This window comes from Marmota flaviventris, chromosome 6, assembly GCF_047511675.1.
Source record: "Marmota flaviventris isolate mMarFla1 chromosome 6, mMarFla1.hap1, whole genome shotgun sequence".
NCBI classification, from domain to species: Eukaryota; Metazoa; Chordata; class Mammalia; order Rodentia; family Sciuridae; genus Marmota; species Marmota flaviventris.
In genome coordinates, this window is record NC_092503.1 from 112,029,555 (window position 1) to 112,054,886 (window position 25,332).

General features: G+C 48.7%; 4 protein-coding genes across 27 annotated transcripts in view; 2 read left to right on the forward strand and 2 right to left on the reverse strand.

Annotated features, from left to right (window-relative positions):
* Window positions 1–2,055, forward strand: part of Usp49 (ubiquitin specific peptidase 49) — an 82,635-nt gene extending 80,580 nt beyond the window's left edge. For 14 of the 16 annotated variants that reach the window (XM_027950400.2, XM_027950398.2, XM_071613398.1 and 11 more), the window contains one exon: window positions 702–2,055. In XM_027950400.2, the coding sequence (XP_027806201.1) occupies window positions 702–892 (191 nt within the window). In that variant the 3' untranslated portion in view covers window positions 893–2,055. The remainder of the gene's footprint in view (window positions 1–701) is intronic. The other 2 variants (XM_071613404.1, XM_071613406.1) reach the window with 1 other exon arrangement.
* A 5,253-nt stretch (window positions 2,056–7,308) lies between these two features.
* On the reverse strand, window positions 7,309–8,772 carry Tomm6 (translocase of outer mitochondrial membrane 6). 2 transcript variants are annotated; one of them, XM_027950391.2, is made up of 3 exons: window positions 8,544–8,772; window positions 7,795–7,895; window positions 7,309–7,606 (listed from the first exon to the last, which is right to left on the reverse strand). In XM_027950391.2, the coding sequence occupies exons 1-2, from the start codon at window positions 8,669–8,671 to the stop codon at window positions 7,799–7,801; spliced, it is 225 nt and encodes a 74-aa protein (XP_027806192.1). In that variant the 5' UTR covers window positions 8,672–8,772; the 3' UTR covers window positions 7,309–7,606; window positions 7,795–7,798. The 2 variants fall into 2 exon arrangements, with proteins under 2 accessions (XP_027806192.1, XP_027806191.1); XM_027950390.2 differs by having other exon boundaries at window positions 7,791–7,895.
* A 141-nt stretch (window positions 8,773–8,913) lies between these two features.
* On the reverse strand, window positions 8,914–15,415 carry Prickle4 (prickle planar cell polarity protein 4). Of its 4 annotated transcripts, none has more exons than XM_071613412.1 (8): window positions 15,360–15,415; window positions 14,165–14,204; window positions 12,665–12,805; window positions 12,080–12,187; window positions 11,293–11,430; window positions 10,797–11,000; window positions 9,991–10,195; window positions 8,914–9,578 (listed from the first exon to the last, which is right to left on the reverse strand). In XM_071613412.1, exons 3-8 carry the CDS (start codon window positions 12,791–12,793, stop codon window positions 9,205–9,207), a joined length of 1,158 nt encoding a protein of 385 aa, XP_071469513.1. In that variant the 5' UTR covers window positions 12,794–12,805; window positions 14,165–14,204; window positions 15,360–15,415; the 3' UTR covers window positions 8,914–9,204. The 4 variants fall into 4 exon arrangements, with proteins under 4 accessions (XP_071469513.1, XP_027806190.1, XP_071469514.1 ...); XM_027950389.3 differs by lacking the exon at window positions 15,360–15,415 and adding an exon at window positions 15,224–15,349; XM_071613413.1 differs by lacking the exon at window positions 15,360–15,415 and adding an exon at window positions 14,849–14,915 and having other exon boundaries at window positions 8,914–9,521.
* Frs3 (fibroblast growth factor receptor substrate 3) lies at window positions 9,761–24,482 on the forward strand. Of its 5 annotated transcripts, none has more exons than XM_071613408.1 (7): window positions 15,049–15,181; window positions 17,315–17,458; window positions 18,579–18,667; window positions 19,969–20,155; window positions 21,821–21,982; window positions 22,784–22,941; window positions 23,220–24,482. In XM_071613408.1, the coding sequence occupies exons 3-7, from the start codon at window positions 18,602–18,604 to the stop codon at window positions 24,132–24,134; spliced, it is 1,488 nt and encodes a 495-aa protein (XP_071469509.1). In that variant the 5' UTR covers window positions 15,049–15,181; window positions 17,315–17,458; window positions 18,579–18,601; the 3' UTR covers window positions 24,135–24,482. The 5 variants fall into 5 exon arrangements, with proteins under 5 accessions (XP_071469510.1, XP_071469509.1, XP_027806299.1 ...); XM_027950498.2 differs by lacking the exon at window positions 15,049–15,181 and adding an exon at window positions 15,590–15,672; XM_071613407.1 differs by lacking the exon at window positions 15,049–15,181 and adding an exon at window positions 15,636–15,672 and having other exon boundaries at window positions 16,661–17,458.
* The last annotated feature ends 850 nt before the right edge of the window (window positions 24,483–25,332 follow it).

Sequence of the window (25,332 nt, forward strand, 5' to 3'; positions counted from 1 at the left end):
TATTACTATTGCTGTGGTAATGATACTTCTGCAGACCTCAGTTTCCTTCTTGGTTATGCAGAAACTATAGTACCTCTGTGATTTTGTGGAGATATTATGAATCTCACTAGCTTCACTCAAAATAAAGCTGAGGACATTCCTGAGCACTTTCTGTGTTCTTATTACTTCCCTTACTCTGGGAAGAGTGGGGATGCAAGGGCTTCTCCAAAGGAGCTTGTTGCCCAGGGCAGAGCTTCCCAACTACCATATTGAGGCATATGGGGTGCAGATACGTTTTCAGCAGTGCCCCAGTTTTGAACCCCTCAGCACCTGGGGCACCCAGAGGCTGTGAACAAATAACTTATCCTTCTAATTTTCCTTTATCACTCCTATTTTCATTTTTCTCCTCCTTGTCCAAATACTTAGTCCTCAGGATCTTGGCTATCTTTGTGGAATGTTCTAATGGCCAAGGAAAAAGCCTGAGTAAGCTGATGACAAAAACGACAGTCAGTGAATACTGTATGCAGTATTCATGGTTAGTTTTGGTAGACCAACAGTTACAGAGAACCCTGGTTTCATTCACTCGTCCTTCCTGCATCAACAGTAATCCAAGGGTGGCTCTAATTAGAACTCCTCTGTTCCTTTCTTCATCTCCTGGTTTGCTGCTGACTGGAAATGTGAATTAGGAAGTCATTTTCTTTTTCTCTCCTTTGGTTTCCTAGGTTTTTGGGTCCACTGCAATGACTCAAAGCTGAATGTATGCAGTGTCGAGGAAGTGTGCAAAACCCAGGCCTACATTCTTTTTTACACTCAAAGAACAGTGCAGGGCAATGCAAGAATCTCAGAAACACAACTCCAAGCTCAGGTGCAGTCCAACAACAAGGATGAAGGCAGACCACAGATATTCCCTTGATTGAGAGGCATGGATAAAGACTGCTTTGATTTTAATCCATTGGTGTCCACACATCTTTCCCCTCATAGGAAATAAGGCTACTGCAGGAACAGATTACTAGGTTTGCCTCACTGGGGCTACAGCGGAAGATGCCAGGTGATTCATGTTCTGTCATAATGTTTGTAGTCACTTTCTTTTGAATGCATTTAGAAATCCCCTCCTTTCATAAAACAAAAGGAGTAACTTCTATGAAGATTCTTTCATCAGTTGCTTCTGAATATAGAGGGATCTGAGTTGAGGAAAGGAGGGGGTGGGGATTGATCATCCAGCCAGGAGAACAGCTGTGTCTTTGGTCCCATTAGGTGAGTCCTCTACTAACCAGGGCCTCTTAGCAGCACCAGAACATTCCCAAGGTGAGCAACTCTGAACAGAGCACATGAAGAGGGCTCCTGGGCTGGCAGCTTTTGGATGGGATTGGTTCTGACGTGGGAGGTAAAGTCCACAAGGGAAGTAACCTTCAAGAGTTAAAACTCGGAAACTTCCTTTTTCAGGGGATAGCAGCTGAAGAGTGGAATGACACATGGTGTGTTCACGTGTCATACCCTCCCCGGCTGCTGCTGCTGTTTAATCACTCTATACTTCTGGGACTGGCATGAACACCCCTTCCTTTAAAAAAAGGGACAGTTGACATGAAGCAGTGGACCAGTACATGTTCTCTGCTGCATGCTGAGCCAAGGGGCTCTCCTGGCTATCCCAGGTCTGTAGCAGTTCCTTGGTTCAGGTCTAGGGCAAGCTTATGGTTCAGTTTAAATTGGTTAGGAGGTCAGTTGTCTCAGGCTTTCTCCGAATGCAGTAAGGGCGGGCAGGGCTTATCTGAATGGCTGCTGCCCTTTCTTACCTTGGTGTAGCACTTGGCTTCTTTACCTGCAGATTCTTTGTTACGCCTGGAGAGGTAGAATATTGGTGTTTGTAAGGCTTGGGAGCTTTTGCTTTCCCTAGGGTGGGGGAATTACTTAGGAATCCACTGTGTGTGTCCAGTTTATTGCAATGGCCCTGGCCTGTTTCCTTCTCATCTGCTACTCCCTATTGTTGCTTTAGCTACCTATCCTCGGTCCATCAGAGAAAAAATCAAAAGTGCCCTCTCCTTTATTCCAGTACTAGTAAAATATATTTTTCTTTTAAAATTTGGTCAGTTTCCAAATGAGATGAGTTTGCCAAACAAAAACTCTCCCTGACATCAGGCACCAGAATTTCCCTTCTTAGTCCTTTGCTTAAACTCCCAATGAAAGTGAAGGCAAACACCTATGTTTATTATTGTGGTGCTTGCGACAGTGAGCCCCAACCTGTCCCTATGAATGCTCATCTTTTGACTGAGTATATCATATTGTTTGAATTCAGGTAGAAGTACAGTTGTCACTTGAAGGGAGTAGAAATGGAAGGGAGTTTGGGGAGGGGTGGGGCATGGGAAAAGTGAAGCTAAAGAGCGAGGGTTATAGCTTTAGCAGTGCTGATGAGCCACATTTCCCAAACAGATCTGTAGCATTTGCTGTTGATCTCAATTTTGAGTTGAACTCTCCTGTAGAACCTACCCGATAACACTGAGCATGGAGGAAATTCAGACAGAAAATGGCTTACCCTGATAGGAAGGAGTGACTATATTTTAAATTATACTTGCTTTTTCCAACACTGTGAGGTTTCTGTAATATTTAGCTTTTATTTGGAAGCGATAGCGTATGGCATTTTTATGCTGTTTGGTTTATATTGTCTACTGCAGGCTTCTTTGTATAAGCTTTGCCTGGGTTCACCCTCTCCTGAACACTGTTTTAAAGTGTCCACAGCTGCCAATGCTGTCAGAGGCTCTGATGTGAAACTGTACTCTCAAAGTCCACATTCCTAAGTTGGCATGACTGGTGATGACTTCTTGTGGCAACAGTAAAGTCCATTAACAACAACAACAACAAAAAAAAAAAATGAAGGGAGTGAAAAAGTAAAGGAAACTGAACCGTGCCTCATCTTGACACCTATGTTTATTATTCTAATAATAAGAGAACTTGCAAGATAGAGAAGAACAGATAGAGCACCTGCTTCACCCCTCTGGCTGTCCAGAAATACTGATTAGTAAACAAAAATTAAAAGGTTTTCAATTTTTATTTAGAAAATAGCATACCAAACACTGTAAAGATTATTAGGCAGATTATTTGTAAAATAGTGCTTGTTAGCTGAGCATTCACTTATCAAATTAATAAAGTCATTTAAAATGAGTTGGAACAGAAACCAACATCAGAGTTGCCCTTAAGCTACACAATTATGAAGGTGCCCATTGCAATCACAGACACCTCAGGTACCAGAAGCAGCAGCACTAGGCACTGTTAAGTTAGTTTTTAAGGAGATTTTTCTTTTTTTAGAACAGAAGAGTTCACCACTGCAAAAGCCAATAGTTAAGGGAAGTGTCCCTTTGCCTTTAAGTTATTTACATTGGAAACAGATGAATGTCTCAGTTGCATCTTATATTAATTGAAACATTAGGAAAAAATGAAAATAAGAACAGGTAGAAGTTGACTAGCTGCTGCCAAATCAAACCCAAGATCTACTGAATCTTAAAGGGCCTGCTTCTTTCCCAGGGCAAGTAGTTAAGAGTCCCATTCCAGAAACCCTTTGTAGTTGGCTGGTGTGTTTACTTGCTGCTGTAACCAGCCAAGAAGAATGCACCCTGGCCCTCAAAAAACATTTCTTACCTCAGTCTAGCCTGACCCTTATACTTGTGGTTGCCTCTGAGACCAGCATCCATGCTAGTGTAAAAAAATTAGGAATGCCCTTGGCTGCCAGGAACTGAAGCACTTATTAAATGGTGGACAGAGTTCTTGCTAGCTTTGATCCAGCCCCTCTTAGGCTGAGGTAGGGGGCAGTGCCACACTGTAAAGAATTTCCAGATGTCTCTTAAAATGTCATGAACAAAATTGGAAACTGTAGAAGTGTTAATGTGTCCTATGGACTCAATAGCAAGAGTTTATTTTTGATTTTAAGGGCAAGGCTTCTAGAGCCAATGATTGTATGAGTTCCCTACTCTGGCTATGCTTACAACTCCATCCAAGTGCAAGGGAAGAACCAATGGGGTGGATTGGCTGGTAGTGGGGCATGCCCCAGTGCAAGCCAGAGAGGTAGACAGTAGTAAAGAATGAAAACTTGGTTGGGGGTAAAGGGGTGGGGGGGGGGGGTGGGGGGACAAGAAGGGAGAAATGAAGTTTGTTTTACTTACTGATAAAGCTTTGTGAACTAATTTTATACAATTCATAAATTGGTGCCTTGTACTCAATTATGGTTTGCATGAGATTGAAAAGGAAAAGGATTCCTTCTTATCATTTCAAGTGGCAAATGGGTCTATGTAGTGTTGAAAGCATTTCATCTCTTGTGTGTAAATGCAAATCATTCTTACCAGCAAGTTCTGAAATTTTATTGTAATGTCCAAGTTGTTCCTATTTGTGATTATTCATCAAATGGCTCTTTCCAGGCCTGCTGTATACCCTTGTATGTTCCATACATTAACTCTGGCCTTTGCAAAGCAGGCTGGAAGACTACCCCTTCCTAAATGTGTTCTATATCCCTATTGGGGGTTAAAGCTTATAAGTGGAAGGGTTGCTTTTCCAGCTGGTTGGGAGAGCACAAATGATCAGAAAAGGCCTTTCAGTCTTTATCAAAATAATGATTTGTGCTGGGCAACTTGTGGTAGAAGTCAAACAAAAGTGGTTCTTCCTGAAGTGGTACCTCCATTGGTTCTGAAGTTCTTTTGCACAAAATAGCAAGAAGCAGTGTAGAAAACAATCCCCTATATGTGAATTCTAAGACAAACCAGTGCACTGTGTAATATGCAAAGGGAATGATGCAAAAGAGAAGCCTCCACCTGGGTCCCCACACCCTTTCCCAGGCAAATGTTGACTGGGATGGTGAGTGGATATGGAAGGTGGTGCTGAATGGCTGTAGGAGTGAGCTGAGTCCACTTACTGCAGGGCTGTTCTAAGCCTGTTTCTTTTGACTCCATCCAATCTTAAGGTTTCCCCTGAGCTCACTAGACTTCACACCAAAGGATTTTTTAAAAGCTCACCATTCCAAGCACACTTGATAACCAGGTTCCTTAGCCTAGTTACTGCACTAATTAGGTGAAGAGCTGTGCCTTTGGGGTAAAACTTCCCATGGCCACTTAGGTTTTCACCAGGCACATATGCATCTCTCTGGTGGCTTAGATTCTTTTTTAGTCAGCACTAAAGCTGAAAAACACCTTCTAAAAGAGGACTATGCGTTTAGTTTATATCTAACATTTTTAGCAACCATTTCCTAGGTCTAGGGCTGTGACTTTAGTCACTATGTACTTGTTCAGCTCACACACTGCTCTAGTTATACCAGAGTTACTATAGCACTGAAGCAGTCATTTTTGTGGATTTGTTCCATATTTATGCCGGCATGTTTCATTTAAATCCAGCTAGCTATGGGCATCTAGCTCAGGGGTAAAGCACATGCTGAGGCCCTGTGTTTGATCCCTAGCACCAAAAAAACAAACAAAAACCCAAAAAACAAAACAAAAACCTAGTCAAGGACTGACAAATGTAACTGGATCTAAAACTGACTTCCCTTGGAGAGAATGTTGTATTAGCAATGGTGAAAGCTAATACTTTCATTCACAGAATTAATGAAATTCCATCAAAAATCTTTAGAAATTGTAGACTTGATAGTTTTATTTACTAAATTCATAACTAAGCCAGTTTATATGAAACCTTACCCAACCAGCATTGTGGCTTTAAAAACCAACCAACAGTAAACACAATTACTTGAAATTAAATATGAAATTTTGAGTGAATTTTGAATTATGTTTCTGCAAGCTGCCATCTCTCCATGTTGATTTTCAACTTTGGAAACAATTTACTTTTGGCACTAGGGATTGAACCCAGGGATGCTTTACCACTAAGCTATATTCCTCACCCTTTTTATTTTCTGAAACAAGAATCTTGCTGTTTCAATCCTCTTGCCTCAGCCTGTTAAGTTCCTGGGATTATGGGGCCTGACCACAGCACCCAACTCAACTTCGGAAATTTTTATCAAATAGAATGAACAATTATGAGAAGATCAGGAAGCAGACTTTCAGAGTCTAAGTTTCATTCCTATAAAGGAGGTTGTGGTATTCTTTGTTGTTGCAGTAGTCTGATTTAGGTCTAATGGGGTTTAGCATCTGTTAGAGCTTAAAATTTTCCTCCTGATCTCCTGGAGGTAATGGCTTCAAACCTACGCCTCGCTCTCATATGTGACCACTCTTCATCTTGATAATCAGTTAAGATATAAACCTCTCAGAGGATCTCTAATCCCAGTGTACTGTACAAGGTCTTGGTTTCATATTAAGCCAGTCCCAGACCTGAATTCCCACAAGCTCATAGTTCATTCCTCTTATCAGATAAGACTTATCTGATGAATATTCACGAGAATGGTGCTTTCTAATTCTCAAGCAGCTTTCTTTTTATTATTATTTTTTCTTTTGGTGCTGGGATCAAACCCAGAGTCTAGTACATGCAAAGTACTTGCTCTGTCACTACATCACCAGCCCTTAAATAACTTTCTTAATGAAATTTATACCAGCAGGGTCGACTTGAGTTAAAAAAAAAAAAAAAAAGAATTGAATGAACAAATTGCTAAAGACAACGCATCTATCAGGTGTAACAAGCCACAGTGGTGCAGTTGTACTGATCCACCTAAAGCCCTTTAAACCCACAGCAGTTCCATATGCGTCTTGGCACATAAAAGCAGTGTTTTCTAAAATGCCTAATAAATTGACTAGAAAAAAATTATTATGGTGAACCTGTCCGTATCTTCACCTTTTTCTATGCCTATGAGTATTTCCATGCCAGTTCTTTATATATTCCATTTCCAAAGAACCCAAGTCCCTGGACAGTGGTGTTAAGAATATTAGGATCAAATTAAACATTTGTTTACTTGCAAAGGAAGCAGCTTCCTCAGCAGTCTCACTTTAGTGCCCACTGCCAAGGCTGACTTATATCGTCCTCCACCTATGCATCATTGCCCTCTTTATGCCACCAAACCTCATTCTATCCCAGCAACGATGCCTCCCTGGTGCCTGGAAAACCCACCTGGTACGCTAAAATGCTATGCAACACCAAATGGCTTTTTCCCCAATACTGTTCAACAATAGAATTCCTCAAGAATAAGCTTCATGTTATGTTGGCATCTATGTGTAGTGGGTGGTTACAGGTTTTTTTTTTTTTTTTTCCCCCTTCTTTTAATAAGAGGCAAACCACCTCCATTGCAATCTGTTTGGGGCTTGTTCCTGTCTTTTTCAAGTGTGAAATATAAATCATGTTTTTATGATTTTTGTAAATCTGGACTTTTTACACCTTGTTTTTGTAAGCAGAAGTTTCTTATTAAAAGAATAAAATGGCTATCTTTGTGTGTGATCTTTATTTCAAATATTTGTTATAACACCATCATTATTCCTTGCAACAAGAGCAAAGATCACCCCCTGCAGAAACTTAGGAACTATGTACAGAATTTTACAGAACAGAGGCAACACTTTGGCAGAGGCTGAATGTTGACCATAGAGTGGAATTCACCGAGGCAAGAGGAAGGTGAAGGTGCCCTCTGAATCCAACTTCAACTACCATCAGGGCAAACTTGTACCAGTCACAGATTGTACGCTGTTTTTGGAAGGTTTGGGTGCAGCACAGGAATTCCATTTATCTGCAGTAGGATCATAGGACAACAGGTGGCATTAGAAATAGAAAACCAGTTAAGAAAGATTTAGAAAAGCTAAGGATTTTACATCAAGATTCTTTACTACATTTCATGAAGAGGTGATGTAAATTATTGCTTCTCCTAACCTCTGGAACTTCTAAGATAGGCAGAGGGGTGGTTAAGTGCTCACCTACTTGGCTAAACCCCTGGCTGAGGTGCCATTAGGTCAATGTCACTCAAGTTCCTGGCCAGCCAAACTCCCGCAGCAAAGAGTCCCAAGTTCAGGATCAAGTTCCTGGATAGAGAATATATTTCATTAACCCTGTGGTCATTGAGTCACCTGTACGGCTAACAAAATAAAATATAATAAGAAGCAGGGCGCGGTGGCGCACTCCAGTAATCCCAGCGGCTGGTGAGGCAGAGCGGTGGGGGCTGGGCCGAGACAAAGGAGGATCGCCAGTTCAAAGCCAGCCTCAGCAACCTCAGCAATGGCGAGGTGCTAAGTAACTCAGTGATCGAGTGCCCCTGAGTTCAATCCCCAGTATATATATATATAAAAAAGCTAATCATTTCCTGATGCATTGATAAATGGTTATTACATGGTATCGTTGCCCAATACCCACATGAGAACCTAGGATTCGCCTCTGTTCCTAAAGAGCAAGATCAATTGCAAAGGCCAATTAGGCACTCGACCAGGGCTGAAAAGCCTGTTAGTGTGTGGACGCCACCTGCTCCCCGTTCCCCTCGTCAGGGCGCACTAGCCACGTGATATACCGATTTTCCCACATGGGAATCCTCCCGGTTAAGAACCTCAGCAAAGCACATTCAGAGGTACTTAGCGCTACTACGTTGGCAACGTACAAAACCGGACGCCAGCCTCGCCGAGAGGGGGAAATTCAGGTGTACACGGGCTAGAGGGACCAAGCTCTCCGGGCTCAGTTACCTCCGGAAATCATTCCTATCGGTGGCAAAGCGGTAGACTCCCCGAAGCCAGTCTCCTACGTTGTCCGGAATTTCAGGGGCTTCATTTGCCGACCCGGCAGCGCTCACCGTAACGCCGCTGGAAGCCATTAATACTTTCGATGTCGGCACTGCACTTGGAAGACAAACCGTACAGGCGTCCGCCACACGCAACTTCCGGCCTGGCGCTTCCGCCCACAGGTAGAGGGCGCTGTCGCTCTAGCTTGCCTCTAACCGCCGATGGCCACTCTGCGGCTGCGCTTCCACTAGCGCCGGGAGGTGGGGAGTACACGGCTCAACTCTACCGTGCCCTCCGTCTTGTCCCACCAGACTTCCGGCTCCGCAGTCAGTCATCACCACACGTGCTAAATTATCATTTCGATGGCTCAGGATGAGGGTGCTGGGGATGAGGGCTAGTTTAGGAGGGAAGGCGTAGCTTTGAGGAATGGGATTTCCCAAGAAAATCTCTACGAAAAGTCAGAAAAGTGTACTGTTGAAGAGATGCACTCCAAGTTTGTCACCTCGCTGCCTCACTCAGGCAGCGATCCCTGATTAAATTCAGCCTAGGATTTATAGAGGGAAGAGAGCCTTGTTCTCCCGCGTTAAGGATGCCGCCCCTTCAAACCCCAATCTCGGCTGCGCCACTAGCAAATGGTGCAATGCTTCCTGGAGGTGTCGCTATCCTCTGCCTGGAAGCTTCCGAGGGTCTTCCTGAGCCGCGGAAGACGCTGGCCTAAGAAAAAGCCTTCGGGTTCCGAATCAGAGGAAGAGGAGCAGGTGGGACATGGGCAGGACGCGTCCTCCTTGGGATCACGGGGCGTCTCCAGGCGTTCTAGCTCCCGCCCACTCTGGGTTTCCAGGCTGGAGCTGGAGGTTGCGGCGGGAAATTCTGCCCGGGAGGTGAACACGGCGTTTAACGAGACGTGGTCCTTTCTTTCAGTTGGGTCTGGACTTCCCTCCCCTGTTCCGGACCGGGTCAGAAAGGCTCTTCTCAGATCCCGAAGTGCTCTGCACAAGCCTGGCACAGCGACCCACTGAAGCTAGCGGGGTTGGGCGCAGCCTCCTGCCCCGCCCCGGGCCGTGCGCGCAGCCGCCGCCGCGAGTCCTCCCCAGGGGCCCCCGCCTCTCCCTGCTCCGTCCACCAGCCGGCGGCCGCGTCCCCCGCCCGGGAGCGAGTCCGGCGCCGCAGCCCCGACCGCGGCGCAGGGTGGGTTCGGGAGGCCCTTGGAGCGCTCCGGCCAGGGACGCGCGGTGAGAGCTGCGGGCCCCGAAGCTCGGGTCTGGGGGTTGCGGTGGGAGGACGGGGGCGCTGCTGGAGGAATGGGACGGCGTGGAACTGGGGCGAGGGTCCCGCCCGGGAGAACCCCCTCCTCTACCCAGCCCAAGCCACCACTCCCTCCCGCATTGATCTGCACCTACTCTTCCCTTACCAAGGGACGCCCGCCCTTCCAGTGTCCCCGCCAGGCTCAAGCCCGCATCTGAGTAGCGGCTCTCAAAGCAACTGGGGCAGTAGGGGCTGCCCCCCGGCAGGGCATAATGTCCCCCGCGGAGGGGCCCAGCGCAGCCCTGGCAGCAGAAGTGATTCTCGTGCCAGCGCCGTCCCTCTGCCTCTGTGCAGCGCCGGGAGAAGATCAACTGGGAGAGGGAGAGGGAGAGGGAAATATTCCATTCATTCATTCACCCATTAATTCATCCAATAACCACGCCTTATACCTAGTTAACGCTAAAGCACGTCCACAGACATTTCCATTTGATGTACTTCGTCACTCTTAGACGCGTGTGGACTGATTGGCTTAGCCAGGATCCCCAGCTAGCAGGTGGCAGAGTCAGAAGTTCAACCCTGGGCTCCTGGACTCCCAACCCAGGGCTGGGCCTTGCCTCTTATGCTGACATTAAGGGTCTTTCTAGCATGATTAAGCATAGCATTGAGCATCACACACGCTGAGATGAATATCCAAAATATTCATTCCCTGCTCCAGAGAAATCTCTTGAGTCCAAAAATTTTGAGGGACTCTGCTTGTGATTGGGGGGGGGGCACAGATAAAGGCAGTGGGTCTCACATGACCAGAGCTCAAGTGAAAACCCCCGTTGGATGGTCTGGCTGGTTCCTAGTTCTCCCTACCCCACCCTGCAATACTGGGTCAGGCTACAGCCCATAGAATATCTGTCTCCTTACATCCAGTTATTTTGGGCTTTGGGCAGTATACCCCTCCTCTCCCTCCCCTCAGTGTTATACCTGGTCACAAGCTGGGCATCGTGGCCGCAGCAACTCAGCATGATGACGACCACAGTAGAGATGCCCATCATGGTAGAAGTAGATGAGGTTTACCAGGGCCTGGCCACAGGCCTGGCAAGTGAAGCAAGGCCGGTGCCAGCAGCACTGCTCGCCTGCTGGGGCTGCAAACACGCTGTACTCTCCAGGCTTCAGCTGCTCCCTGCACTGCCGGGTGGGGACACTGGGCAGGTCACAGTCACAGTCTGAACCAACCTTCCAGCTTTCCTTCTGGCTTCCATTGCAATCCCAACCTAACTTGTTTTATGCCCTGGCAGGCCCACCCCCTCTGCAGTCTCCACCAAGAACTCCCAGACTTGGTTTCCCTTTGTCCCTAAGGTGCTAAATTGCCCATCCCTAAGCCCTGTCTCCCCAGAGTCCCAGAAGCTAGCCCCTTCTGTAGAAGTGAGAGGGCAAGGAGTGGAGAAAGGAAAAGGATTGGGGAAGGGGAACTCCATACCTTCTCACAGGTGTGTCCTTCAAGCTGGGGAGTTACCAGGTGGGCCACCCCTTGTCCTAGGGCCTTCTGCTTCCGCTGGACACAGAAGAGCCGCAACTCAGCCAGTTCATCCTCCCCAAGGGTCAGGCAGTAACGTTCCTACAGAAACAGGCCTCTACTATGACTGGGACAGCCCCAGCAGGCAGGACTAAGGTTCAACTAGAGAATTCTAGAAGGCTTAGTTGCTGGGTATGATAGAGCTAGAACCTCAGGAAATAGCATAGATGCACTGAAAAGAGGGGAAAACGATTAAGAAAGTCTACCACTGTCTCACCCTGTTCTCTCCCAGAAAGGTAATAACTCGGGGCCTGACAGCCCCATACCCTGTCACCACATATCTAGGTCCTTGCTCCCAAAAAGCTACAGCTCGGCATCATTTCCTGTTCTTGTGTTTTCTCTATTTCATATGCTTCTGTCTTGCCTCCCAATTGAACTGTAAGCCTTTAAGCTGGGCACATGTAGGACCTCAATAAATACTAAACCACCATGCTCTCTACATTTGTACATTCCATTATTGGTTTCAAAAATTGTTCATGTCCATTTTCTCATTTGCTTTTGAACTAAGCATTGTGGAAGACATGGCAGATGTTATTGCACCCATTATGTAGATGGGAAACTCAGGCTGCAGGGGAATGATTCCCTCTACCCCCCCGCCATAGTAGAAGAGCTTTACTTCCCACAGCAAGTAAAGGGGGAGAGAAAAAAGGAGAGAGGCAAACAGAAGGGGAGGTGGAGAAAGAAAACTCACATCACTGTCCTGTGGAGGGAGCTGCTGCAGGAGGGTCTGAAGCCCAGGCCAGTTGGGGACATGATTGGTGTCCTGATGAGGTATGCCCAAGCTCAGAAGTGCAGGACCCTGAGGGAAGACAGCAAAAGAGGAGAGTGGAGCTAGGTCTTATTCTTCCTTTCCCCCTTTCTTCCTCCTCAATGCCATCTCCTCCAACCTAGAGCAGCTTCTAAGCAAATCCCTTACACTAGGATATTCCTTCCAGATCCTCAATGCACAAGGACACAGGTCACTCCTGCATCTGTAATCTGTCTTTATGGAGTCCCCCAAAAGCTTCCCTTCTTGTACTTGAAGCTACCCGCTTTATTCCTTGAGGCCAAAGCCCTCAGGTTGGCTTTGACTACCCAAGCCCTGGGAGAAGTAGTATATATTCATGGGAATGAGTTTATCCACATCCTGAGGGGCTGTAGAGAAAGGAATTCCTGAAGAGGGAAAAGGGCCACAAGAAGTTAGCCACAAGAGAAACTGCCTCCCACTTGATGGGAAGGGAGGAGGTCCAAAGGACAGAGAGCATGTTGGTCTCAGGAAGGGCAATACTCTTACTACCTGAGCAGAGGTATCCTCAGGGTCCTCTTCTGGCAGGTGGCCTGAGTCATCTGAGTTGGCCGAAGGAACTAACTCCCTGGAGATGGGACTGTCCTCTTGGTGGAGCCAGCCAGAGTTCAGCATTGACATTGGTGGCAAGATCTATCCCAAAACAATAAAAGCCACCTCCATTCATTGGGCCCTTATAGTATGCTAGGCAGTGCTGAGTGCTTACAGGCATTATCTCATTCAATCTTGCCAACAACCAGGTGACTTAGGTGGTATTGTTGTCCCCATTTTATATATGGCCAAGCAGAGGATCAGTGAACATGAATGGTATACCCAAGGTCAAACAGCTAGTTAAGTGTCAGAGCCAGATCTCAAGGCGAGGCCTTTCAGCTTGAGTTTCTGAAGTTCAAATTCTGGAGTCTCCCAAGATTAGGTGGAAGGGAAAAGGAGTCCCACAGTGGGAGGAGAGGGCATTTTGCTTTTTTGGTGAGCCCATGGGCACCCCACAACAACCGAATGCTCCCCATTTCTCCATAAACCCATGTCCCTCTCAGCTCATCTAGTCTATAAGCTCTGTAGGACAGAGGAAAACGTTGTGCTTTTATTTATAGCAGCTATTTATTTCTTGTTTTCTTTATTTTTCTTTTGCAGTGCTGGAAATTGAATCCAGGGCCTTGCCCATGCTAGGCAAGTGCTCTACCACTGAGCTACATCCTCAGCCTCTATGGCAGCAATTTCATTGGATAATCTTAATACATTTCTTTAGACTTCCTTAGCAAGTCCTGATGTGACTGCAGTATCTTGATGGTGAAAAGAAACTACTGAAGTATAATAGAGATGGGCCCTGCCTTCAAAGAATTCATAGGCTAGTGGTGAGACCAGACCGAATGGGACTGGAACGCTGGGCACATCACACACACTGGGGGAAAAAAATTACCATTACCACAGCAGCCAGTGTGCAGTGGTACAGGCTGTGATCCCAGCTATTCAGAAGGCTAAAGCAGGAGAACCACAAGTTCGAGGCCAACCTTGGCAACTTAGCAAGACCCTGTCTCAAAATAAAAAAAGGGGTAGGGACGTAGCTCAGTGGTAAAGTGCCCCTGAGTTCAGTGGAGCTGGTGGTGGGGAGGATTACCATAGCCAATTTTTTTGTTTATTCTGTGCCAGGGACAATTTTAGGATTTTACATAATATAGTCCATCCCCACAATAATCCTATAAAAGTTTCTTTTGTCCCATTTTGCAGCTGAAACAAACTTTAATATGTCCAAGGTCACACTAGAAAGCTAAAGAAAGCTTTAGGAGGAGGTGGCCTCAGAGCTGGATGGAGTCTAACAGCAGCTGGGAATAGGGGGGTAAATATTAAATCTCTGGCCTCTTTTAAGACATGACTTTGGAGTTGGGCCCAGGTTTGGACCATAACAGTTATCAGTGCTTCCCAGGCCTGAATCCTCCTCAGCCCTGTTTCAAATGTCCTGTGCCACCCTTCCCTTCTTTCTGGTTCCACACCCACCTGCTTCCTTCCTGTTCTGTCCTCAGGTCAGGCAGGTTTCCTGTGGAAGACAGCCAGGATGGACTATTCAAACTGGGAGCCAGGAGTAGCAACTTCCCCTAACAGCACTGACCCTGCTCTAGACAGCAAGAAGGGGGACATATGGGACCCCAGAAGGGGATTTGCACTTTCTTCTAGGTTAGTTAATAACTGAAGTTTAGCACGGAATTGTCAGAATTTAGAAACAACGCTCAGATCTTTGTCTCTCACTCTTCCCCCACCTCTACCCAGAGCAGCCTAACTTACCTCCACCTAGCACTGGACCCCACCTTACTAACATGCCATATTTCCCCTCCCTCCTCTCCCCAGATGAGGGACAGGGTTGAACCGTCTCTCGCGCCTCCCTGCAGGTGGAACCATGCTCAGGGAGTATAGAAATCCCCAACCCACGTCTGCCTAGAAGGGCAGAGTCCGACAGGCTCTAGGGATTGGCGAGCAGGAGGGAAGGGGTTTCCCCGGACAGTTGGGGGGAAAGGGGCGGGGAGTGTCCGGTGCCGCCAAGTGCCCTCTTAATAGATCCCAAAGTTTTTCTGCGGGCCCACCCGCAGAGAGGGGATATGGGGTGGTGTGGCTTCCAAGTCTGCTCTGGCTCCTTGTCTGGCTGGTAGCCTAGGGAAGGGGACCGGGACTCCGCCGGGGCCTCACCGCAGCTTCCCGCCGGTGTCCGCGCTGTTCTGGACTGACCCGCCGTCGGACCCTCCCATGGCCCCGCCCCCCGCCTCTGCCCGCGGGGTAGGTGCGGCCCTTCCTCCGCCGCTTCCCTAGCGGTCCTCGCCCGCCCGCCTGGTCCGGCTGGTGGAGAGGGGCGCCGCGGGGAGGGGGACTTAAGAAGAACATTCATGGGATCTCAGGGTGGAGACAGAGCAGGCTGCCCTGCCCTCGCCAAGCGTGGGCTTTGCGCCGGGACTCCGCCGAGGTTCTTAGCCGCGCGGAGAAAGAAAGCGCACAGCGGAGTCTGCAGCCTCTGCCCCCCGGAAGGTCCCAGGTCCCCTCAGACCTCCCCTCTGGCCCCAACCCTACCCCTCTCGGTGTGCTTCCCTCCCGTTCCCGTCTTCTTGTCCCCGTTGGTCCTCCCGCCGTTTTTCCTCTCCTCAGCCCTCTAGGGTCCCGCTCTCTCCCTTTTTTTCCCTGGGACACTCTCCCCTATCTTTCTTGCCTCCTCAGCCCCGTCTCCGCTTCAGGCCCCGCCCCGCTCCCGCCAGAGTTTCCAGCCGCTGACCGGGAGCGCCCTCTGGCGTCTGCGCATGCTCCCTGTTCCCGACTGCAAAGTCCTCCAAAGGGACCTTCTAGGCTGTGCGCCGGTCGCCCCCGCTCGGGTCCGCCCGCCCGCAGCGTCTCGTTGGTGCTGCTGGTGACCTCCGACCCCGCGGCCGCGGGGCGGGGCGGGGAGGCCTTAGCTCCGGGCGGGCGGCGGCTACTGCAGCGGGACCCGGGAGCGGGGCCCGGCGCCGCCCGGGCCGAGGGGCGATGTGAGTCGGGGCGCGGCGGGGCGGGGACGAGGCGGCTCTACTGAGGCCGCGTCGCGCCGCGCCGCAGTCTCCGCTCCCTCCCTAGGAAGCCCCGGGCAAGCGGGCGGTGGAGTCCCCAGGGCTGGGGGCGGGGATCCAGGCACGGTGCGCGGCCCCGACCTTCCCATTCCTTGCGGGTCCCTAGAAATAACCCCTTGACAACCCTGTTGCCAAATCTGCCGCTTACTCCCCAGACCCTACCCTCTCCCCCTCCCCCGTCACACCTTCGCATCTCCTGTAGCCCTCAAAACCCCTTGATCACTTTACGAATCCCCTGAAACGCGTACAGACCCACCGTTCTGAATGTCCCCAAATGCTTCCACTTCCCTGAAATTTCTCAGATCGAGCCTTCATATCTTCTGTTTTCTTTGCACCATGCTCAAATCCAATTCTTGCCCACGTCCCTCCTTTGCATGCATGCATTTCAGTCACCATAACCCCATCTAACTCCAGTCCCCACTCCATACCTATCCTAGATGGGAGCCCCCTCCCCCATCCTTCCCGCCCAATGGAATCTCCTCTCAATGGGTTATCTAATGATATGTCCAAACATCATCTGATGGAAAAGATGGAGACAGGAAAAGTACAACCCTTCCCCCACTTGCACCCCGTAGTTCTTGGTTTCACACACAATCCTCACTCCCTCTGATAGCTTAAGCTCCAATGTTTTCCCAGGAATCTATCTTTAGGCTATGCACATCTCCTTTGGCCTGCTTCCTCCTTCCTCCTTCCTCCCAGAGAATAAACCACACTAAGAGGGTGGGGGTCCTTTTACCTAGGAGTTGTGCAAAGATGCAGGGCACTGTGTCCCTGGGAAATACTTTTTCCAGAGCAGGAGGGTGGGGATTTTGAGAGTCTTCAGAGTCTTAGTTTGTTGACTTTTCTACCTGGGGTGCAGATGCTCTCAAATTTGGCTTGTTAATATTTTTGTTAAAATTGGACTTTTCAGAGTTTGGGGAACAGAAATTCAGTCCAGCTTCAAAATGTGCGATTGAAGAAGCTTGTCCTGGAAGAGGAAACTGTCCATTTTAGTGATGTTGGTCTTACATACTTACCTCTAGAAGTTATTGAAGCTATGAGTGCCACAGTTTTCCAGTGTTTCCCCTAAAAACTAAGGCCTCGAGTAGGAGTTGGGGATGGGGTAGTGGGGAATTGACTTGATAGTCTCCCAGATATTTGGTAGCAACAAAACAGACTATGATATTGGTTTCCTGAATCTTAAGCCAGTGCTATTTCTAGTACATTATAATGTACTTTTTAAGAAAGTTCTTTGTAGAGTTAAAATTCTTTGCAAAAGTAAGGCCTTGTTTTGGGTGTTGCTTGTAATAGCACTGACAGGGGAATATAAACCTGGAGGTCTTGGAACATCTTGGGTGTCTCAGACTTCAAATTGATGCCAGAGGAGTCTCTCCCTCTCTGAGCCTATGGGGCTTAGAATTTGTGGTCCCATGATCTTTCTTTATAGGTGTTTCTGTCCCATTGGGATCTAGAACAGATGTCCAGATGGAATGGATGATAACAGTTTAGTTTCATTATCAGTTGGGGTGAGGATAGGAGTTTTCCATTAATCTCTGTTTTCTGTGGTCTCTGTTTTCTATGCTAGGTGAGCCCCAGGTGTGACCCAGAGGGATCCAGGTGTCTTCTCTGCAGGCTGTTTGCCATGATACCCCACCAAGGACAGGGGGAATAAAGTGGGAATCCTTCCCCATGCCCCTCCCATGGTCAGCTCCCCAATGGCCTGGGTGAGGTAAGAGCTGCATATGGAAGTCAGTTTCCTGGAGTTTCCCAAGTTGGGAGGAATAGAGAGTACAGATCATTGGGTTGTTCAAGTCTTGGTACATCCTGCAGTTTTAGAAGGATAGTTGATCCAGTCAGCTCATTCTTGCAGCAAATTGCAACCTCTTGAAACTTCTAGTTAGAATTGGTCCCTGGGTTTCTTATTTCCTTAGGTCACTCAAACCTGGTGGTATCCTCTCCATCCTAGAATAGGCCTCACTGTTATGATATATTATCCAAGTTTGCCAGAATCCTGGAGGGAAAAGCTAAATAGTAAGGCCTCTGGTCTCCCCTTTGGTCAGTGGGGAGCAAAGCCAGCATTTTGTTTCTGTTTTGCAGTGTTGGGGATGGACCCTGGGTCCTAGTGCAGACAAAGCACACACTACCACTGAACTATAGCCCCAGAATGTTTTTAAATGGAGAAATATTCAATCAAGGTTATAAAAATTGTGTTATTTAAAACCTTAAGTTTTTCAAATGTGTCTTTATGATTGTAATGTCACAATTTATTTGAAGAAAACACCCACAAGAAAATTTTCAGGTGGATGTTGGGATAGTAGTGAAGGAGGAAAGAACTTGGATGAAGTTGAAGGGGTAAAGTAAAAAAGGAGGTGGAAAAAAGAGAAAGGTACAGGCCAAAGTATCTAGTACTTCCAAGTGACAGTGTCTTTGCTGAATCTGAAAGAGGGCCTTGGGTTGGCACCCTAACTCTCAAAACAGGGTCACTTCTGGGCCCCGATCATATCAATACTTTTTCTGCAGCCCAGATCTTTCTTCCCTACCTTTCCACGGGTCAAAATCCTGCATATTTCCTAAGGTCCAGGTTGAATGTTGTACTTCTGAAAAGCTTTTTCCATCCGCCCCCCCCCCCCCACCATTAGCATGAACCCTTAACACATTCTAACTCAAATTAATGTTTATCCAAAGTCTATCCAGCCCTGAAATGAGAGTAAATTCTTTTGAGGTTTATGTCATACAGTCTCTTGGACAGAGCAGGTGGTCACAGTGAGGTGATTCTGCCCAAGTTCCCCAGAGCCGGGCTTTTTGGAGTTACTGCTGGTGATCTGCTTATCTCTTATATTTTTCTCTAGGGTGGGCTGGCTGCTCTGACACCATGGGGAGCTGCTGTAGCTGCTTGAACAGAGACAGCGTCCCAGACAACCACCCTACCAAGTTCAAGGTACCTAGAGCCATCTCCTCCCTTGAGTTCCTAATGGCCTCTTGGGCTGAGGCCCTGTGCAGTCACCTCAGCCTGTCTATGGAAAGTGAAATGGCAGCCTGAGGTTATGGGCTTAAATCTTCTCCCATTTACAACCTCTAAGGTGGCCTGATTTAAAAAAAGGCCCAGGCCATTGTCATTTTTCGCTCTTCTTGATACTATTAAGATTATGTTTAAGACAGGCATCTTGGCATATGCCTGTAATCTCAGGAGGATTGCAAGTTCAAGGCTAGCCTCAGCAACTTAGCAAAGCCATAAGCAACTTAGTGAGACCCTGTCTCAAAATAAAAAGTAAAAGAGCTGGAGATGTGGCTCAGTGGTTATGTGCCTCTGGATTCAATCCTTGGTACAAAAAGAAAAAAAAAACTTGAGCAACAAAGGTGTACCACTCTGATAACTTTGAAATTAATATTTATGTTTTTAGAGTTCTATTATTTTGAGAAAAATAATACGTGATTGATATAATATTCATTAATATTACTGATGATACTATTATTAGTAGTGATATTTAATATATAAAGTTAATGATAACAAATTATCTAATAAGCTCTAGATTATGATTTCCAATCTATTTTAATGCACCTGTGTCAATTTCATGGTAATATTTGCAGAATAGGAAACTTGGGACTAATGGGTTAAGTAATGCTTAGCACATGATAAGCCTTGTATCAGTTTCCTGTTTGCCTTTTGAAGCTAAAGCCAAACTCCCTTGGGCCAAGGTCCCCTGACCCCTCCCTGAAGGGGGCGCCTCCTCCCCACACTGGGACATTTGGGGGCATGTTGAAGCATGTTTCTCTGCCTACCAGAGGAGGGAGCCCTTAGCAAGGTCACACAGTTGGGGAAGTAGAGGCAGTATGTATTTCTTCTGCCTTTGGCTTGATATTCCTGACATCTTAAGAATTTGAAGTTACAGTTTAACCCTTTCGTTATAAATGTCTGGCCTTTGGATACCAAGCCGTGGACTCTCCGGGATTATTTAACCCTGGTCATCTAACCACTGACCTTGGGGGTCAACTATTTCCCTCTTCTCTCTGTTCAGATGACATAACTAAGTCCCATAGAGGAGGGGGTTGCCCAGATAATTGCCATGTGCCCAGCTCTGTTTGTATATCCCCAGTGACTGTGGCATTCAGACATTGTCTGGGTGGAGTTAGGTAATACCCTGAAGTCTCCCAACTCCTGCCTGAAAAACTGCATCCTGGTGGCTCAGGGTCCACTCTTATTGGACTCACTCATTGACCTTTCTGTCCCCTCCCCTCCAGGTGACCAATGTGGATGATGAGGGGGTAGAATTGGGCTCAGGGGTGATGGAGCTGACACAGAGTGAGCTGGTGCTGCACCTGCAGCGGAGGGAAGCTGTCCGCTGGCCCTACCTCTGCCTGCGACGCTATGGCTATGACTCTAACCTCTTCTCCTTTGAGAGTGGCCGCAGATGTCAGACAGGCCAGGGTGAGTACCATCCCTGCCCATTCCCCGGGACAGGGGCTTGAGCACCTGGGGATGGAAGATATAGCACCAGAGACTGTTGGGAAGTTTGTTGTAGAATTTGAGAGTGGTCTTTAACATCCAACTTAGCCATCAGACTTGACAGGTGTTGTCAAAAAAGGAGAAGAGTCTTAGCCAAAGGTACACAGCACTTTGTTACAGAACTATGTGAACTTCCAGGCCACTGTTCTATCTCTTTGGTCATTGAGTTTCCATTTCGTTCAGTATTTGTAAGAATATCTGTTGCACTGCCTGTGGGAAAGAGTCAGTGCTCCTAGGTCAGAGCCTTCCTAGTAAAAGCAAATGACTCTCCCCTTTATTACTGCAGTTATAAGGTTCCTTCTTGCCTCTAAGTAGAAACAGTTTTTTCTAAGCTTCCAGGTCATACATTCTGGACCCTATAAGTAATGAAAGACACGTCAGTTAGGAGACTGGCTCCTCTGGGCATGAGTGGCTTGGGAATGATATCTGGGGAGTTGGGACACTTGGGTCTCTACTGGACATATTAACCCTCAGGAGGTTCACCTGTGAGCAGTGGAGTAAGGTATTCTCTCTTCTCTCTCTCCCTGCAGCCAGAGACCAGGAGGTGATAGACCATGAGGTCAAGGTTAGAGCCAGCCATGACTCTTTGAAGGAGTTGCACGTTCTGGGTTTATGTATAGGATCCATATATAATGCTGCAAAGAGTCCTACATGAGATTAGGTTAAATGCAGGTTGGGATTATAACTTCAGAAAAGGGATGATCAAATTTCTCCACTGAGGTGACCAATAGGATGGTGAAAGTCATATTTGCTGGAGGAGCCTTCCTCTCCATGCACCTCACCCTTGGAGCTCATAGACAGAGGCAGGCATCACTGAATGAGCAGAGGAAGGGACAGGAGAAGTTTCCTATTCCTAAGGGGGTTTGCTCTTCATTTGGCATCCTAGAGAGTCTGCCCTAACCCTCAACACAGGGTTCTTCCAAAACTCCAGGCTTTCCCAGTCTTTTCCAACCCTGATTAATCTTGCCAGAATAGCCTATTTTCTTCCTCTCTCTCTTTTCTGCAAACCACAATTGTCCTATACTGTGCCTTGTGTTAATAGTAATATCATAATATAATAGTAATTATTGTCCATACCCTAGCCTAATTGTATTTATCTTTGCTGAGGATATGTATACACACACACACTAACCCCAAGTAGCCTGCCTCTAGTCTCAGGTCCCACTGTTGCAGAATCCAGGCTGGCCCACCACCAAGGTGATCTCTCTACTCCCTGAGTCCCTGGACAGAGTGTGTGTTGGAGTTGGAAGGGCAGTGAGCTGGCTGCATCTGGGAGCCGCACAACTGCGTTGCCAGACCTGCCTTTAACTCTGCAGCTCTGCATCTTTTCTCCCTCCCTCCCTCCCTCCCTTTCTTCCTTCACAGATAATGTGAGTATAGGGCACAGGATACTTTGGGCCCAGCCCCTCCAATAGCCCTGAGGTTCTAGAGTGCACCTGGGAAGAATGATCAGGGCAAGGAGAGGTATTTCCAGGTCTCTGCAGCCCTGGGACTGGAGTTCAGGGACTTTCCCTGTACTTGGTGTGCCTGTGGAGCTCTTCAGCCCTGGAGTCAAAGGAGCCATCGTTTCTTCCTCTCCTTCTCCAGGGATATTTGCCTTCAAGTGCTCTCGAGCTGAGGAAATCTTCAACCTCCTCCAGGAGTTGATGCAGTGCAACAGCATCAGTGTGCTGGAGGAGCCAGTCATCATCACCCGCAACAGCCACCCCGCTGAGCTCGACCTCCCTCGGGCCCCCCAGCAGCCCAATGGTGAGGAGACCCCCATTCTGGGACCCCAGTGTACACACACAAAGCACAGGCCTGGGAAGTACAAGACTGGGAGGCAGAGGCATGAGTCAGGCTGACAGGTGGGGGGACAGCTGGGTGAGCCAGCTTTCCAGGACAGTTGTCCATCATTAGAACCACGCTTGAGGATGGATAAGTCCTGGGCTGGACCAATCAGGTGACTCAAGCTGAGGCTGTGGAGTCCTGGGCCTTGTATTGACTAATGGTTGAGGAACAGACAGGAAGACTTTGGGTTTCCATGGAAACGGCAGTCTGGAGCTTTTTGCTTCCTTTCTTCTGTCTGCTGGGTCACACATCTACCCCTCTGGCTGCTAGTGCAGGCATCTCTAGCTGTGACTCTCCTGGAGGGTTCCCATGGCTTCTGCTTTCACTCACTGAGTCTGGACCACACACCTGCTTGCCTCTTGGTACTCCCTGAGCTGACCTGAGGATGGAAAGGGGGGGGAAGAAAGGATAGAAAACAGTCTGTTTTGGAGGAGCTTCCTGGAGCCCGCCAGCAGAGCTGTGAGGCTAAGGGGAAGTGCAGGGACAACAGGTGTGGCTTAGGTGGTTCAGGAAGGCTATAATGGAGAAAGTGGGGGATCGACTTCAGACTGACCTCTGAGGGGCAGGGCAAGATTTGAGGAGCAGAGAGAAGGTGAAAGGCCATGCGGGCTGCCAGTGTAGTGGACTGATTCCTCCCCTGGGACACAGCATATATGCAGTTACAAGTGGCTGTCAAGTGGTTTAAGTACCCTCACCTGGGCTTGCCTCCCCTGGGCCCAGCTCTAGGCTACACTGTTTCCAGCTTCTCCAATGGCTTTCCTGGCTGCCCTGGAGAGGGCCCACGATTCTCTGTTCCCCGGCGGCCATCAACAAGCAGCCTGCGACACTCTTCGCTTGGGGAAGAGTCCACCCATGCCCTCATTGCCCCCGATGAGCAGGTGAGCATGCAGCTGGCCCTGTTGGTTTGGGTGGAGACAGGAGATAGGAAATATGGTCACCTCCTCCCAGGAAGGATCATGTGAAGGGGGCTAAAATTGATGGGGTTCCTTCCTGTCCCCACAAGAGAGGGAGTGTCTCTGGAAGGTTTGGAAGATGAGGAGAGAGGAGACTCCAGCTTTTTTTCCCTGTGCCTCTTTTGTCTTCCCCCATCTGTTCTATCCTTTCCTTCCTCCTGACCCTTGGACCCTCCTGTCTCACTTGGATTCTTTCCCCACAGTCCCACACGTATGTCAACACACCTGCCAATGAAGATGACCACCGCAGGAGCCGGCACTGCCTGCAGCCTCTGCCTGAGGGCCGGGCACCCTTCTCCTCACAGGCCCAGGGCCCTGACCAGCGGGACCCACAGGTGTTCTTGCAGCCGGGCCAGGTGAAGTTTGTGTTGGGCCCCACTCCTGCTCGGCGGCACATGATGAAGTGCCAGGGCCTCTGCCCCAGCCTGCATGACCCTCCCCACCACAACAATAACAATGAGGGTTCTTCTGAGTGCCCGGCCCAGCCCAAATGCACCTACGAGAATGTCAGTGGGGGGCTGCGGAGAGGTGGTGGCTGGAGACTGAGCCCAGAGGAGCCGGGCTGGAGTGGCCTGGCCCACCGCAGGGCTGCCCTGCTGCACTATGAGAACCTGCCCCCACTGCCCCCTGTGTGGGAGAGCCAAGCCCAGCAACTGGGTGGGGAGGCTGGGGATGATGGGGACTCAAGGGATGGGCTCACACCCTCCTCCAATGGCTTCCCTGATGGTGAGGAGGACGAGACCCCACTGCAGAAGCCCACCAGCACCCGGGCTGCCACCCGCAGCCACAGCAGCTTCCCTGTGCCACTGACCCGCCGCCGTGGCTCCCCAAGGGTCTTCAACTTTGATTTCCGCCGGCCAGGCCCCGAACCCCCAAGGCAGCTCAACTACATCCAGGTGGAGCTCAAGGGCTGGGGCGGAGACCGCTCCAAAGGGTCTCAGAACCCCTCAGTTCCCCAAGCCCCGGTGCCCATCACCCACCCTGCCCGCAGCTCAGACTCCTATGCCGTGATTGACCTCAAGAAGACTGTGGCCATGTCCAACCTGCAGAGGGCTCTGCCCAGGGACGATGGCACTGCCAGGAAGACCCGGCACAATAGCACTGACCTGCCTCTGTAGATGGCCCCATCCTCCACCCATGCCCACCGTGGTCTGGCCTCTGTCTCTCTCCCGTCCTGTGACCCACCCAGCTTGGGCTCAGGGCTGCTTGGCAGAAGGCACTGAGGTGGAGCCAGAAGCTTCCCAGAGTGGGCTGAAGTCCCCACAGAGGTCAGCCACTGAGTTTTCTGGTCCCCAGGCTGGAGAGAGGAGAGGGTGACTGGGCAAGGAGGAGCCGCAGCGTGAACTGTGAAGGGTCCTGTGATGGTGTCTCACGCCTCCCCTCCCATCCATTTGTCTTGTCTGTCAGCTGTCTGTGTGTGTTTTTTGGTTGGAATTTTGAAACATTTTGTACCTGTTGATTTTATTTATCAGTTTATTTTTCTATTTATTGTTTTAAATGTAATTTAACATATTTATTATTAATATAATTATTTTTAAATTCTGGCTCAATGGGTAATAACTCTTTTCTGGTAGGGGCTGGGCTGGGCATAGGGCAGGCCCAACAGGTAGGGGCTTCATTCTGGGAAGTTTGGGGTGGTTGTGGTTTTTGTAACAATTCTATGATCATTTCTTTTTCTTTAGAAAGCCCTGGCCCAGAACCTGGAGTTGGCAGAAGTGCATGCTTTGTTAAAGTGAGAGGATGACTGGGGTTCTAGATGCAGAAAGGAGACCTGTGAGGAAGACTGCCCTAAGGAGATAAGATTTGTGCCCTCTGAGACTGGCAGTGGGCTGAGCAAATGTAGTAGAGGTTGAGGGTATACAGATTCCCCTGCTCTGGGACCCTTCTGGGCAGGCCTCAGGGGATTGTTCTCTCACTCTCAACACATTTGGCCCAAAGGTGGGCCCTGGGACCTCCTTAACCATGCCCAGCATGGCTGAGCCCAGTCCACAACCTTGAAACAGGACCTTTACTATAATAGTCCAGAAACAGCAAAAGGAAAATAAGTGTGATGTATAACTAGGTGTCTGACTTGCAAAGCGGCTTTCCCAGAGAGCCACCCCTAGGATGACCTACAGAGGGCCTCCACCTTACATCAGGGGCCTCCAGTGGAGCCCCTGCCTGGGCTGGGATTGGATCAGGCCTGTGGCAGGAGCCCCTTTCTCCCCTCAGACTGCTCTTTTGGCTTCCTCTTACTGAGGACTCCCTTCCTCCAAGATGCCATTTCTAACCCCCACCTCCATGCAGTTAACCTAAAGGAACTCCAGTTTCTGTGGA